Raw genomic sequence first — 15,000 nt, forward strand, 5'->3', positions numbered from 1 at the left:
AAGACACATCATCAGTCTGCAGGAATTTCAGGAATCCTGCCGCCGAGCCAAGTCACATCCACGCTCCACAAAATTACCCCTATTAAGGACTCAGACAGCCTGCCTCCACACACACACACACACACACACACACACACACACACACACACACTGTGTTTATATAACCTACATACAGAAAACTCTGGGGGAAAGTGAAAAGTGAATTATGTGAATATGAAACTGAGCAGTCTGGATCGTTAAGTTTCCAGTCGTGTTTGTAACCAAACATGTTGTTAGATTTCATAATCTTTCATTTCTACTGAAAACAAATATGAAGATACATAGAAGAAACATATTCACATTTAACACGCTGACATTACACTAGTTTACCTGTTTTATAATTAAGAAATGACTCCAACTGATTCATGGATTATCAAAATAGTTCAAGATTATAATAGTAGATTAATTTATTCATGAATCTTTGCAGCTCGCGCCGATACCGTACTGATACTGAGCACCCACGTGTGCCAGGCTGCCAGTAGGCTCCATTCATTTAAAATGAAACCTTGCAGTTGGTGCTAAGTGGAGCGTCTGTCATAATGTGATTGGTTATGTCTCTGTCAGTCCCCTGCTCCATATCATATCCACCAATCACAGCCTCTCTCGGATGAAAACGCCTCTTTAGTGAGTCTTAATTTCCCACGAAGCTGGTCGTGGTTACGTGTTCAGCTTCTCATCTCCAGTCCTGTCTGTATCTGTGAGAAGTGGAGCTGTCCTGAGGTGAAAGCCTACTTTACAGCTTTATTATTCAGTTAATAGGCGTGTGTGTTCGTATCGGCTGCTGTCCGTTTCCTAAGGTTCTGAAATGCAAACAATTTTGGACTACTTTTTTTAAAGGGCATTGTGCCCGTGACCACACACGAAGGAAAACATAAATCGGCGTGAGGTATATTAACATCCTACTTTATTCTGATCATTCTATAACTTGTATTTAGGCCATATCTGAACTATCTATATATAGCTATAAAGTGATGAACTTTAGCCTACTTTCAGAAGACACATCTAGAAAAGTGTTATCAATGGGGCCCTCCAGGACAGAGCCAGTTGGCATGAAGCCATTGGTCAGTTATCGATCCCACCCCAATTCATGAAATATACACATGTGGTCCACACACAAAGTGACTTTTGAGAATCTGGGTAGCTGTCCTCTCCGAGCTCTGCAGGCCTTGTACATGATGCTGATTTCTTCGATGTAAATAAACCTTTATAATCAAGAAACAGTGTCGGCGGATTCCTTTCCACACAACATTACAGCATCGCTACCAATTACACTACAGGCGCCTATGGCTAAAGCTTTTTATTGGTTGATATGTGTCATTTTATTTTGATAATTGAATGGTTTGCGTGTGAAGCCAGAATATTACTCTGTGAATTAAAGGTTTATTTCCACTAAACCAGAGTGTGTGGTTGTCAGAACAGCGAAAAGAGAGAAGAGTTTGGGTGAGTTTAATTTGAATCTTTGCAGCTCCGGTACAGAGACACATTTAGGATGTTGTTAGCCTAGCTTAGCACCAGAGAAAAGTCTGATTGAGATGTTTATCTGAAGCTGCTGCAGCGTCAGTGAGTTCTCACCTCTCAGTTTCAGCTGCAGATCCTGGATCAGCTGCTGTTGTTGGGGCAGGAGGGGGGCGGGGGGCCCTGGAGGTCCCTGGGGGCCCGGAGGGCCTGGAGGGCCGGGAAGACCATGCTGCAAACATACGAGACACATGTTGTGACGGCTTTTGTGTGCATTTTCTTGTGTTTTTTTTTGCTTGGGTGCCAGCCAGGAAATATCCTCGCAAAAGATTCTAGTTAACACACTCAAATGTCAGCCAACACAAAGGATGTACGCCTTCAATTATGATGTTACCTTTGAATGAAAGCAGGCAAGTAGCACAGAACTCTCTGTCTGTGTATGTGTCTGTCTGGTATACTCTGTGTGTCTGTCTGTCTGTGTGTCTGTCTGGTATACTCTGTGTGTCTGTCTGTCTGTGTGTCTGTCTGGTATACTCTGTGTCTGTCTGTGTGTCTGTCTGGTATACTCTGTGTGTCTGTCTGTCTGTCTGGTATACTCTGTGTGTCTGTCTGTCTGTGTGTCTGTCTGGTATACTCTGTGTGTCTGTCTGTCTGTGTGTCTGTCTGGTATACTCTGTGTGTCTGTCTGTCTGTCTGGTATACTCTGTGTGTCTGTCTGTCTGTGTGTCTGTCTGGTATACTCTGTGTGTCTGTGTGTCTGTCTAGTATACTCTGTGTATGTGTGTCTGTCTGTGTGTCTGTCTGTCTGTTGTGTGTCTGTCTGCGTTGGTTTTTCCAGCTCTGAAGCCAACAGAGAGTTGCTAGACTGACCCTGGCTGCAGACTACATTTGCTGCCACTGTGCTGCGTCTAGACTTCTAGTCTATCCTCCCAACGCAGTCAACGTCAAGTCTACCGATGACTACAAGAACATTCCCGTCTCGCATATCGGCAACTTCACTCATCACATTCCAATCATCTTTCTTATTAAATCGTTTGAACGTATCTGGTTGACAGTGTTGCTAGTGAATCAGCTGGGTAAGTTTTAATGCTGATATCTTTGACCCTACACCCATAATGTCTCCTTTTAATGAGTCTCGATGTCCAGTTTATTACCTGTTCTGAAATAAATGTTCAGTTTGTATGAAGCCATTTTTCATATTTGATATGTTGATATGAATTCAGTTGACATCAGGACAGAGATTCTGCTAATTTTCATCACATTTCATCTTTTTTACTTTAGATGTGGCTAACCTTTGAGGTTCTCCTGGATCCTTTGGTTTTCCGGTTGTCCCCCTTGTTGGAGTTTCTTCTGAAGATCAGCCAGGAGTTGAGAGGAGTCACTCTGGACAGATCCGAGGACAGCGGCTCCTGGAATACACCAAGTATAGGTTCAAATGTTTTAATACGCCACATTTCTGCAGAACAAGATTTTTGTTGAAATATGTCAAAATGTTGGAAAAAAATACAGAAAAACCTGTCGAAAAAAAGGACAAATGTTGAAAAGAGCGACTTAAAACGTCATTAAAAAAAAAGCATCTGCGACAATCTGGACAGACCCAAGGACAGCGACCACAACAAAGTCGGTTCAAATGTTTAAAACGCCACATTTCTGCAGAACGAGATGTCAAAAAATGTGACACAAACCTCGGAAAAAATAAAAAACTTCAAAAATGTGGGAAAAGCGTCGGAGACACTGGACAGATGTGCAGTGGCTCCTGGAAAACAACAACCACAGTAAAGTATAGCTTCAAATGTTTAAAACGCCACATTTCGGCATGGTAGGACCCAGCTCGTTAAGGAAGCAAAATAATAACAGGTGTTGTTGATATGTTATAGTTATTAATTAACATAAGAGTTTAAAAAAGGGATAAACAGAATAACAGGTGCACAAACTACAAAGGAAAGAAAGAGCCTATGGATGCTGATGACTCTTTAAAAATAAGAACTAAAGGTCCCATGGCATGAAAATTTCACTTTATGAGGTTTTTTAACATTAATATGAGTTCCCCCAGCCTGCCTATGGCCCCCCAGTGGCTAGAAATGGTGATAGGTGTAAACCGAGCCCTGGGTATCCTGCTCTGCCTTTGAGAAAATGAAAGCTCAGATGGACCAATCAGGAATCTTCTCCTTATGAGGTCATAAGGAGCTATATAAGGCCTATATAAAAGAAACTTCAGATACAGTATTAGGGGACCACTAAGGTCTATATAAAAGAGACTTCAGATACAGTATTAGGGGACCACTAAGGTCTATATAAAAGAGACTTCAGATACAGTATTAGGGGACCACTAAGGTCTATATAAAAGAGACTTCAGATACAGTATTGGGGGACCACTAAGGTCTATATAAAAAGAGACTTCAGATACAGTATTAGGGGACCACTAAGGTCTATATAAAAGAGACTTCAGATACAGTATTAGGGGACCACTAAGGTCTATATAAAAGAGACTTCAGATACAGTATTAGGGGACCACTAAGGTCTATATAAAAGAGACTTCAGATACAGTATTAGGGGACCACTAAGGTCTATATAAAAGAGACTTCAGATACAGTATTAGGGGACCACTAAGGTCTATATAAAAGAGACTTCAGATACAGTATTAGGGGACCACTAAGGTCTATATAAAAGAGACTTCAGATACAGTATTAGGGGACCACTAAGGTCTATATAACAGAGACTTCAGATACAGTATTAGGGGACCACTAAGGCCTATATAAAAGAAACTTCAGATACAGTATTAGGGGACCACTAAGGTCTATATAAAAGAGACTTCAGATACAGTATTAGGGGACCACTAAGGTCTATATAAAAGAGACTTCAGATACAGTATTAGGGGACCACTAAGGTCTATATAAAAGAGACTTCAGATACAGTATTAGGGGACCACTAAGGCCTATATAAAATAGACTTCAGATACAGTATTAGGGGACCACTAAGGTCTATATAACAGAGACTTCAGATACAGTATTAGGGGACCACTAAGGTCTATATAAAAGAGACTTCAGATACAGTATTAGGAGACCACTAAGGTCTATATAACAGAGACTTCAGATACAGTATTAGGGGACCACTAAGGCCTATATAAAAGCATCCAAAAAGCAGCATGTCATGGGACCTTTAAACCACTAAACTATGGATGAACCAAATCCAGATTTTTGGGGTTTGGACGAATCCTGAATCCACTGGTTGAGATTGTGCTGACTCCTCCTCCCATCCTCAGTCCATGAACCCAGTAAACTCATGAATGAAGTAAACAGGGACTGTCCTTCCTTTGCTGTACCTGAAGTTGCTGCATTCTGGCTGCTGTCTGGAGATTCCTTCATGAACAACTCGTATTCTTCCAGATGTTTCAGACCAGATGTTGTAACAGCGGCCATGTTGTGTATAGTTTAGGGTCCTCGCCACCACCACACCAATCAGCATTGAACAGATTGAACATGTAGCTGGACTTGAATGGCCTTCTTTTGACTGAAAGTACTGCCAAACAACAACTGTTTCTGCTCACCAGATCCATGTCCACTTTCTCACAGCCTGCTGTATTGAACGCTCCACCTAAGTAAACACCTTCCCGTAATCAACGGCGTCGTCGTTACGGCGACCAGCGTAACGTGTCGAGTGCAAGCGTAGGGTTCGGTTCCCTGGGAAAAAATTCTAAGGTTCGGAAGAAACCGAACCCTGTCAAAAAGCCCAATATTCAGCCGAATCTGAATCCTGGATTCAGTGCATCCCTGCACTAAACTATGCAAACAACAGCATGTTGGCTCAGTGGTTAGCACTTCGGCCTCACAGCAAAAAGGTCCTGGATTCAAGTCCAGGTCATCCCGGGCCTTTCTGTGTGGAGTTTGCATGTTTGCGTGGGTTTCCTCTGGGTGCTCTGTTTTCTTCCCACCATAAAGACATGCATACTAGTACTACAGTTGAAAATTAGGCGACTTGCTAACACTGGAGCATTTACAGAAATGTTGATTAATGTGCATTGTCCTAATCAAATAAACTTACTTACTTAAACAAAACCTTACTAATTAGTACTACTTTAAACTAAACACAAACAAACCAACGCTCACTTTTTATTGGCTACACTAATATAGCTGGTCGTCTAGGCGTCAGCTAATGGGGATCCTTATAATAAATACAAATACAAATACTGTAACGGTTTCTGATACAGCGCCACACGACCGGCCTTTCGTACGATGTCATACAAACCCGTTGGTGAGAAGGCGTTGGTTGAAATGGAGATCCGGTGCAGATTTCTTACCAGCATCTCCGCGCTGACGGCCTCATCGTCCTCCTCCAGGAGCTCCTCACTCTCCCCGCTCTCCGCCTCCTCGACGCTCGCCGCCGCTATCACCTTCATCGTCATCATCATCAGACCCAGGAGCAGAGGCAGCAGCAGCCGCCCTCCTGCCCCAGCCGGAGAGCTCCGTCCCTGGGACGACCTGGCCGGCATGCTGCCTGTCTGTGGAGGAGGGAGAGAAGGAAGTTGGTACCAAATAACAAATCATGCTAGCTTTTTGTTAAAGGAACACGCCGACTTATTGGGACTTTATCTTATTCACTGTAACCCCCAGAGTTAGACTAGTCCATACATACCCTTCTCATCTCTTATTGGGACTTTATCTTATTCACTGTAACCCCCAGAGTTAGACTAGTCCATACATACCCTTCTCATCTCTTATCGGGACTTTATCTTATTCACTGTAACCCCCAGAGTTAGACTAGTCCATACATACCCTTCTCATCTCCGTGCGTACTGTAACGCTGTCTGATGGCTCCAGCATTAGCTTAGCCTAGCACAGATCCTGCAGGTAACTGGTTCCATCTAGCCTACTGCTCCGAATAAGTGACAACAGTGATTTGTAGAGTCACAGGGTGTACAAAAAACAACGTAACATGACACACAGACATCTTCTAACCGTATACATACTGGGAACTATATTCTCAGACAGGTGACGCTGCTCTGGGCTTCTCAGGTGTTGCAAGCATATCACTCCACCCAAGTAGCAGAAGTAGCAGTGCTTCACCTTTCTGAGAATATAATTCCCAGTAAATACACGGTTAGAAGATGGCTGTCTCATGTGACCTTGTTATTTGTACATGCTGTGAATATACAAATCACAGCATGTTATTCGGAGCAGTAGGCTAGTTGGAACCAGTTACCTGCAGGGTCTGTGCTAGGCTAAGCTAATGCTGGAGCCGTCAGACAGCGTTACAGCACACACAGAGATGAGAAGGGTCTGTATGGACTTGTCTAACTCTGGGGGTTACAGTGAATAAGATAAAGTCCCAATAAGAGATGAGAAGGGTATGTATGGACTAGTCTAACTCTGGGGGTTACAGTGAATAAGATAAAGTCCCAATAAGAGATGAGAAGGGTATGTATGGACTAGTCTAACTCTGGGGGTTAAAGTGAATAAGATAAAGTCCCAATAAGAGATGAGAAGGGTATGTATGGACTAGTCTAACTCTGGGAGTTACAGGGAATAAGATAAAGTCCCAATAAGTCGGCGTGTTCCTTTAAGGGAGTTAAAAAATGCTCCAAAGATTGTGCAGTGTTATGGTACCCCAGATCGGTCTTGGTCTTAAGACCCGTTCTCAGATAAAGAGGACTCAGGATATCACTAAACTACCTTAACGTTGTCTAATGTTATGTGTTACCTTCATTACCGGGATTGGATGTAAAACTTCTGGCTTCAAATGCAACCAATAACTCATTTCTAATTTGAAAGTTGTTACTGTTCTCTCCCCGCCCCCTTAACATGCACTCCCAAGAAAGTGAATAAAAAGGGAGACAGGAGACAAAGCTCTGGTTGTCTGGCACTGGTCTGGCACTGGTCTGGCACTGGTCTGGTCTGGTCTAGTCTGGTCTGGTCTGGTCTGGACTCGGTCTAGCCCTGTCTTGGTCTTGACTCGGGCTCGGACACAACACTAATGAGCAACTATAGGCCAATATCAAACCTTCCATTTTTAAGTAAAATCATAGAAAAAGTGTTTTTTCAACAACTCAACCTTTTCTTATCACTAAACAACAGTTTTGATGCCTTCCAGTCAGGTTTTCGACCACACCACAGCACTGAGACAGCTCTTGTTAAAGTATTTAATGACATCCACTTAAACACAGATAGTGGCAAAATTTCAGTCTTAGTATTACTTGATCTCAGTGCTGCATTTGACACGGTAGACCATGACATATTGCTTGACCGATTGGAAAACTGGGTTGGTCTTTCTGGCTCAGTACTAAAGTGGTTTGAATCATATTTAAAGAATAGGGACTACTTTGTGTCTATAGGTAATTATACAACTGAGCATACAAATATGATGTGCGGAGTTCCCCAAGGCTCAGTTCTGGGGCCTCTTCTGTTCAACATCTACATGCTTCCACTGGCTCAGATTATGGAAAACAACAAAATAAGTTACCATAGTTATGCGGATGACACACAAATTTACATAACCTTATCGCCAGGGAACTATAGCCCAATACAACAATTAAATAAGTGCATTCAACAGATTAATGATTGGATGTGCCAGAACTTTCTTAAATTAAATGAAGAAAAAACGGAGGTGGTTGTTTTTGGAGCAAAAGAGGAACGATTGAAAGTCAGCGCTCAGCTTCAAACGACAATGTTAAAAACAACAGACAAAGCCAGAAATCTTGGTGTAGTCATGGACTCAGACCTGAATTTTAAAAGCCACATTAACATAATTAAAAAATCAGCCTATTATCACTTGAATTGAGGATCAGCACCTCTAAATCGGAGGCCATGGTTCTCAGCAGGAAACCGATGGAATGCCTTCTCCAGGTAGGGAATGAGTCCTTACCCCAAGTGAAGGAGTTCAAGTACCTTGGGGTTTTGTTCGCGAGTGAGGGACAATGGAGCGGGAGATTGGCCGGAGAATCGGGCGCAGCGGGTGCGGTATTACATTCAATCTATCGCACCCGTTGTGGCGAAAGAGAGCTGAGCCAGAAGGCAAAGCTCTCGATCTACCGGTCAGTTTTCGTTCCTACCCTCACCTATGGTCATGAAGGCTGGGTCATGACCGAAAGAACGAGATCCAGGGTACAAGCGGCTGAAATGGGTTTCCTCAGGAGGGTGGCTGGCGCCTCCCTTAGAGATAGGGTGAGAAGCTCAGTCTTCCGTGAGGAGCTCGGAGAGCCGCTGCTCCTTTGCGTCGAAAGGAGCCAGTTGAGGTGGTTCGGGCACCTGGTAAGGATGCCCCCTGGGCGCCTCCCTAGGGAGGTGTTCCAGGCACGTCCAGCTGGGAGGAGGCCTCGGGGAAGACCCAGGACTAGGTGGAGGGATTATATCTCCAACCTGGCCTGGGAACGCCTCGGGATCCCCCAGTCGGAGCTGGTTAATGTTGCTCGGGAAAGGGAAGTTTGGGGTCCCCTGCTGGAGCTGCTCCCCCCGCGACCCGACACCGGATAAGCGGACGAAGATGGATGGATGGATGGCCTATTATCACCTTAAAAATATATCTCTCTCAATATGTCTCAGCAGGATCTGGAAAAACTTGTCCATGCTTTTATCTTCAGTAGACTTGACTACTGTAACGGGGTCTTTACAGGTCTCCCTAAAAAATCAATCAGACAGCTGCAGCTGATTCAGAACGCTGCTGCTCGAGTCCTCACTAAAACCAAGAAAGTGGATCACATCACTCCAGTACTGAAGTCTCTACGCTGGCTTCCAGTGCCTCAAAGAATTGATTTCAAAATACTTTTACTGGTTTATAAATCACTAAACGGTTTAGGGCCAAAATACATTTCTGATCTGCTACTACACTATGACCCCCCCAGACCTCTCAGGTGGTCTGGGACAGGTCTACTTGTTGTCCCCAGAGTCAGAACTAAACAGGGGGAAGCAGCGTTCAGTTTTTATGCTCCACATATCTGGAACAAACTCCCAGAAACCTGTAGGTCCGCTGCAACTCTCAGTTCTTTTAAATCTAAGCTAAAGACCTATCTTTTTGATGTTGCTTTTCTTTAAATAATCTGTTTTATTAATTTTAATTTCTTATACTGCACTGTAACGTATATTCTTATACTGCACTATCAATTTTATTCTTGTCTTTTAAAGTTTTTAATTTGTTTATTAATGTTTTCAAATTGCTTTTAATTGTCTTCTAACTGCTCTTAAATGTTTTATGTAAAGCACTTTGAATTGCCCTGTTGCTAAAATGTGCTATACAAATAAAGCTGCCTTGCCTTGGTTTTTACTCGGTCTGGCCCTGTCTTGGTCTTGATTTGGTCTCACCCTGTCTTGGTCTTGACTTGGTCTCACCCTGCCTTGGTCTTGACTTGGTCTCACCCAGTCTTGGTCTTGACTTGGTCTCACCCTGCCTTGGTCTTGACTTGGTCTCACCCTGTCTTGGTCTTGACTTGGTCTCACCCTGCCTTGGTCTTGACTTGGTCTCACCCTGTCTTGGTCTTGACTTGGTCTCACCCTGCCTTGGTCTTGACTTGGTCTCACCCTGTCTTGGTCTTGACTTGGTCTCACCCTGTCTTGGTCTTGACTTGGTCTCACCCTGCCTTGGTCTTGACTTGGTCTCACCCTGTCTTGGTCTTGACTTGGTCTCACCCTGTCTTGGTCTTGACTTGGTCTCACCCTGTCTTGGTCTTGACTTGGTCTCACCCTGCCTTGGTCTTGACTTGGTCTGGCCCTGTCTTGATCTTTACTCAGTGTCAACCCCTCAAAGTCTTGGTCTTGTCTTGGTCTCGATACACTCTGGTCTTGGTGATGACTTGGTCTCAGTTTAGGGGGTCTTGACTACAACACAGGTTGGTACCAAATTCCAAATCACGCTAGCTTCTTCGGAAGGGTTCTTCCACGTTTTTTAGGCCAAGGACCCTTTAGCTGAAAAAGAGACGGAGCAGGGACCCCCGACAACATATTGTATAAGATTGAGTTGCATATTAATCTGGACCAACAATAACATGTTGCCTTTACACAGACTTTGTTATGGTGAACCCAATACTAATATAAGCTTCTCAAATACATCTGGTGGGGGTCAAGTCCAAATTCAATATCCAATAAATTCGTCTGTTCCAGCTTTAGTTACTAGTTACTTTAGTTACTCTGCTACATTCATCTGTTCAAGCTATAGTTACTAGTTACTTTAGTTACTCCGCTACATTCATCTGTTCAAGCTATAGTTACTAGTTACTTTAGTTACTCCGCTACATTCATCTGTTCCAGCTTTAGTTACTAGTTACTTTAGTTACTCCGCTACATTCATCTGTTCCAGCTTTAGTTACTATCCATCCATCCATCCATCTTCGTCCGCTTATCCGTGTCGGGTCGCTGGGAGCAGCTCCAGCAGGGGACCCCAAACTTCCCTTTCCCGAGCAACATTAACCAGCTCCGACTGGGGATCCTGAGGCGTTCCCAGGCCAGGTTGGAGATATAATCCCTCCACCTAGTCCTGGGTCTTCCCGAGGCCTCCTCCCAGCTGGACGTGCCTGGAACACCTCCCTAGGGGCGGCGCCCAGGGGCATCCTTACCAGATGCCCGAACCACCTCAACTGGCTCCTTTCGACGCAAAGGAGCAGCGGCTCTACTCCGAGCTCCTCACGGATGACTGAGCTTCTCACCCTATCTCTAAGGGAGACGCCAGCCACCCTCCTGAGGAAACCCATTTCGCCGCTTGTACCCTGGATCTCGCTCTTTCGGTCATGACCCAGCCTTCATGACCATAGGTGAGGGTAGGAACGAAAACTGACCGGTAGATCGAGAGCTTTGCCTTCTGGCTCAGCTCTCTTTTCGTCACAACGGTGCGATAGATTGAATGCAATACTGCACCCGCTGCGCCGATTCTCCGACCAATCTCCCGCTCCATTGTCCCCTCACTCGCGAACAAAACCCCAAGGTACTTGAACTCCTTCACTTGGGGTAAGGACTCATTCCCTACCTGGAGAAGGCATTCCATCGGTTTCCTGCTGAGAACCATGGCCTCCGATTTAGAGGTGCTGATCCTCATCCCAACCGCTTCACACTCGGTTGCGAACCGATCCAGTGAGTGCTGAAGGTCGCAGGCCGATGATGCCATCAGGACCACATCATCTGCAAAGAGCAGCGATGAGATCCCCAGCCCACCAAACTGCAACCCCTCCCCACCCCGACTACGCCTCGATATCCTGTCCATAAATATTACAAACAGGATTGGTGACAAAGCGCAGCCCTGGCGGAGGCCAACCCTCACCTGAAACGAGTCCGACTTACTACCGAGAACCCGGACACAGCTCTCACTTTGGTCATACAGAGATTGGATGGCCCTGAGTAGAGACCCCCTCACCCCATACTCCCGCAGCACCTCCCACAGTATCTCCCGGGGACCCGGTCATACGCCTTCTCCAAATCCACAAAACACATGTAGACCGGTTGGGCATACTCCCAGGCTCCCTCCAGGATCCTTGCGAGAGTGAAGAGCTGGTCCGTTGTTCCACGACCAGGACGGAACCGCATTGTTCCTCCTCAACCCGAGGTTCGACTATCGGCCGAACCCTCCTTTCCAGCACCTTGGAGTAGACTTTACCAGGGAGGCTGAGAAGTGTGATACCCTATAATTGGCACACACCCTCTGGTCCCCCCTTTTTAAAAAGAGGAACCACCACCCCAGTCTGCCACTCCTTTGGCACCGTCCCAGACTTCCACGCAATGTTGAAGAGGCGTGTCAACCAGGACAGCCCCTCCACACCCAGAGCCTTGAGCATTTCTGGACGGATCTCATCAATCCCCGGGCTTTGCCACTGTGTAGTTGTTTGACTACATCAGTGACTTCCGCCTGGGAATTCGACGACAATCCCCCTGTTATCCTCCAGCTCTGCCTCTAACATAGAGGGCGTATTAGTCGGATTCAGGAGTTCCTCAAAGTGCTCCCTCCACCGCCCTATTACCTCCTCAGTGGAGGTCAACAGTGTCCCATCCTTACTGTACACAGCTTGGATGGTTCCCCGCCCCCCTCCTGAGGTGGCGAACAGTTTTCCAGAAACACTTTGGTGCCGACCGAAAGTCCTTCTCCATGTCTTCTCCAAACTTCTCCCACACCCGCTGCTTTGCCTCTTTCACGGCAGAGGCTGCAGCCCTTCGGGCCCTTCGGGTACCCTGCAACTGCCTCCGGAGTCCTCCGAGATAACATATCCCGGAAGGACTCCTTCTTCAGTCGGACGGCTTCCCTGACCACTGGTGTCCACCACGGTGTTCGTGGGTTACCGCCCCTTGAGGCACCTAAGATCCTAAGACCACAGTTCCTCGCCGCAGCTTCAGCAATGGAAACTTTGAACATTGTCCACTGGGGTTCAATGCCCCCAGCCTCCACAGGGATGCACGAAAAGCTCCGCCGAGGTGTGAGTTGAAAGTCTGTCGGACAGGGGCCTCCTCCAGACGTTCCCAATTTACCCGCACTACACGCTTTGGGCTTACCAGGTCTGTCCAGAGTCTTCCCCACCCCTGACCCAACTCACCACCAGATGGTGATCGGTTGACAGCTCTGCCCCTCTCTTCACCCGAGTGTCCAAAACATACGGCCTCAGATCAGATGAAACGATTATGAAATCGATCATTGACCTTGACCCTAGGGTGCTCTGGTACCAGGTACACTTATGAGCATCCCTATGTTCGAACATGGTGTTCAAGTATAGACAATCCATGACTAGCACAGAAGTCCAACAACAAACAACCACTCTGGTTTAGATCAGGGAGGCCGCCTCCCAATCACGCCTCCAGGTGTCTCCATCATTGCCCACGTGTGCGTTGAAGTCCCCCAGCAGAACAATGGAGTCCCCCACTGGAGCCCCATGCAGGACTCCAGTCAAGGTCTCCAAGAAGGCCGAATACTCCGAACTCCTGTTTGGTGCATATGCACAAACAACAGTCAGAGTTTTCCCCACAACCCGCAGGCGTGGGAGGCGACCCTCCGGCCCACCGGGTAAACTCCAACACAGCGGCGCCAGCCGGGGCTTGTGAGTATCCCCACACCCGCCCGGCGCCTCACACCCTGGGCAACTCCGAGAAGAAAAGAGTCCAACCCCTATCCAGGAGTATGGTTCCAGAACCGAGACTGTGCGTAGAGGTAAGCCCCACCAGATCTAACCGGTAGCGCCCCACCTCCCGCACCAGTTCCGCCCTTCCCCCACAGAGAGGTGACGCCCACGTCCCCAGAGCCAGCGCCTGCCGCCCGGGTCTGGTCCGTCGAGGCCCCTGACCTTCACTGCCACCCATGTGGCATCGCACCCGACCCCAACGGTTCCTCCCACAGGTGGTGGGCCCATGGGCTGGAGAGATGGGAGCCACGCCGCTTGTTCGGGCTGTGCCCGGCGGGCTCCGTGGCAAACCCGCCACCAGGCGCTGGCCGACGAGCCCGCCTGCCTGGGCCTGGCTCCAGACGGGGCCCCGGCTTCCTCCGGCAGGGTCACTCCATCTCTACCTTGCTTCTTCATTGGGGTTTTTGAACCATTCTTTGTCTGGCCCCTCACCTGAGACCACTTTGCCTTGGGAGACCCTACCAGGAGCACAAAGCTCCAGACAACACAGCCCTCAGGTTCACAGAGACACACAAACCTCTCCACCACGATAAGGTGATGGTTCACGGAGAAGGTGCTTTAGTTACTAGTTACTTTAATCATCTGTTCCAGCTTTAGTTACTAGTTACTTTAGTTACTCCGCTACATTCATCTGTTACAGCTTTAGTTACTAGTTACTTTAGTTACTCCGCTACATTCATCTGTTCAAGCTATAGTTACTAGTTACTTTAGTTACTCCGCTACATTCATCTGTTCCAGCTTTAGTTACTAGTTACTTTAGTTACTCCTCTACATTCATCTGTTCCAGCTTTAGTTACTAGTTACTTTAGTTACTCCGCTACATTCATCTGTTACAGCTTTAGTTACTAGTTACTTTAGTTACTCCGCAACATTCATCTGTTACAGCTTTAGTTACTAGTTACTTTAGTTACTCCGCTACATTCATCTGTTACAGCTTTAGTCACTAGTTACTTTAGTTACTCCGCTACATTCATCTGTTACAGCTTTAGTTACTAGTTACTTTAGTTACTCCGCTACATTCATCTGTTCCAGCTTTAGTTACTAGTTACTTTAGTTACTCCGCTACATTCATCTGTTACAGCTTTAGTTACTTTAGTTACTCCACTACATTCATCTGTTACAGCTTTAGTTACTAGTTACTTTGGTTACTCTGCTACTTTCATCTGTTCCAGATTTAGTTACTAGTTACTTTAGTTACTCCGCTACATTCATCTGTTACAGCTTTAGTTACTAGTTACTTTGGTTACTCTGCTACATTCATCTGTTACAGCTTTAGTTACTAGTTACTTTAGTTACTCCGTTACATTCTTCTGTTCCAGCTTTAGTTACTTTAGTTACTCCACTACATTCATCTGTTACAGCTTTAGTTACTAGTTACTTTAGTTACTCCGCTACATTCATCTGTTCCAGCTTTAGTTACTAGTTACTTT

At 46.1% G+C, this 15,000-nt stretch overlaps 1 protein-coding gene across 2 annotated transcripts in view; it reads right to left on the minus strand.

Annotated features, from left to right (window-relative positions):
* si:ch1073-184j22.1 (erythroferrone) overlaps positions 1-15,000 on the minus strand; it is a 22,969-nt gene that overhangs the window by 6,971 nt on the left and 998 nt on the right. For both annotated transcript variants that reach the window (XM_028592279.1, XM_028592278.1), the window contains exons 2-4: positions 5,792-5,992; positions 2,787-2,903; positions 1,612-1,726 (exon numbers count right to left, since the gene is read on the minus strand). In XM_028592279.1, coding sequence (XP_028448080.1) covers positions 1,612-1,726; positions 2,787-2,903; positions 5,792-5,983 — 424 coding nt within the window. In that variant the 5' untranslated portion in view covers positions 5,984-5,992. The remainder of the gene's footprint in view (positions 1-1,611; positions 1,727-2,786; positions 2,904-5,791; positions 5,993-15,000) is intronic.

This window comes from Perca flavescens, chromosome 12, assembly GCF_004354835.1.
Source record: "Perca flavescens isolate YP-PL-M2 chromosome 12, PFLA_1.0, whole genome shotgun sequence".
Lineage (NCBI taxonomy): Eukaryota > Metazoa > Chordata > Actinopteri > Perciformes > Percidae > Perca > Perca flavescens.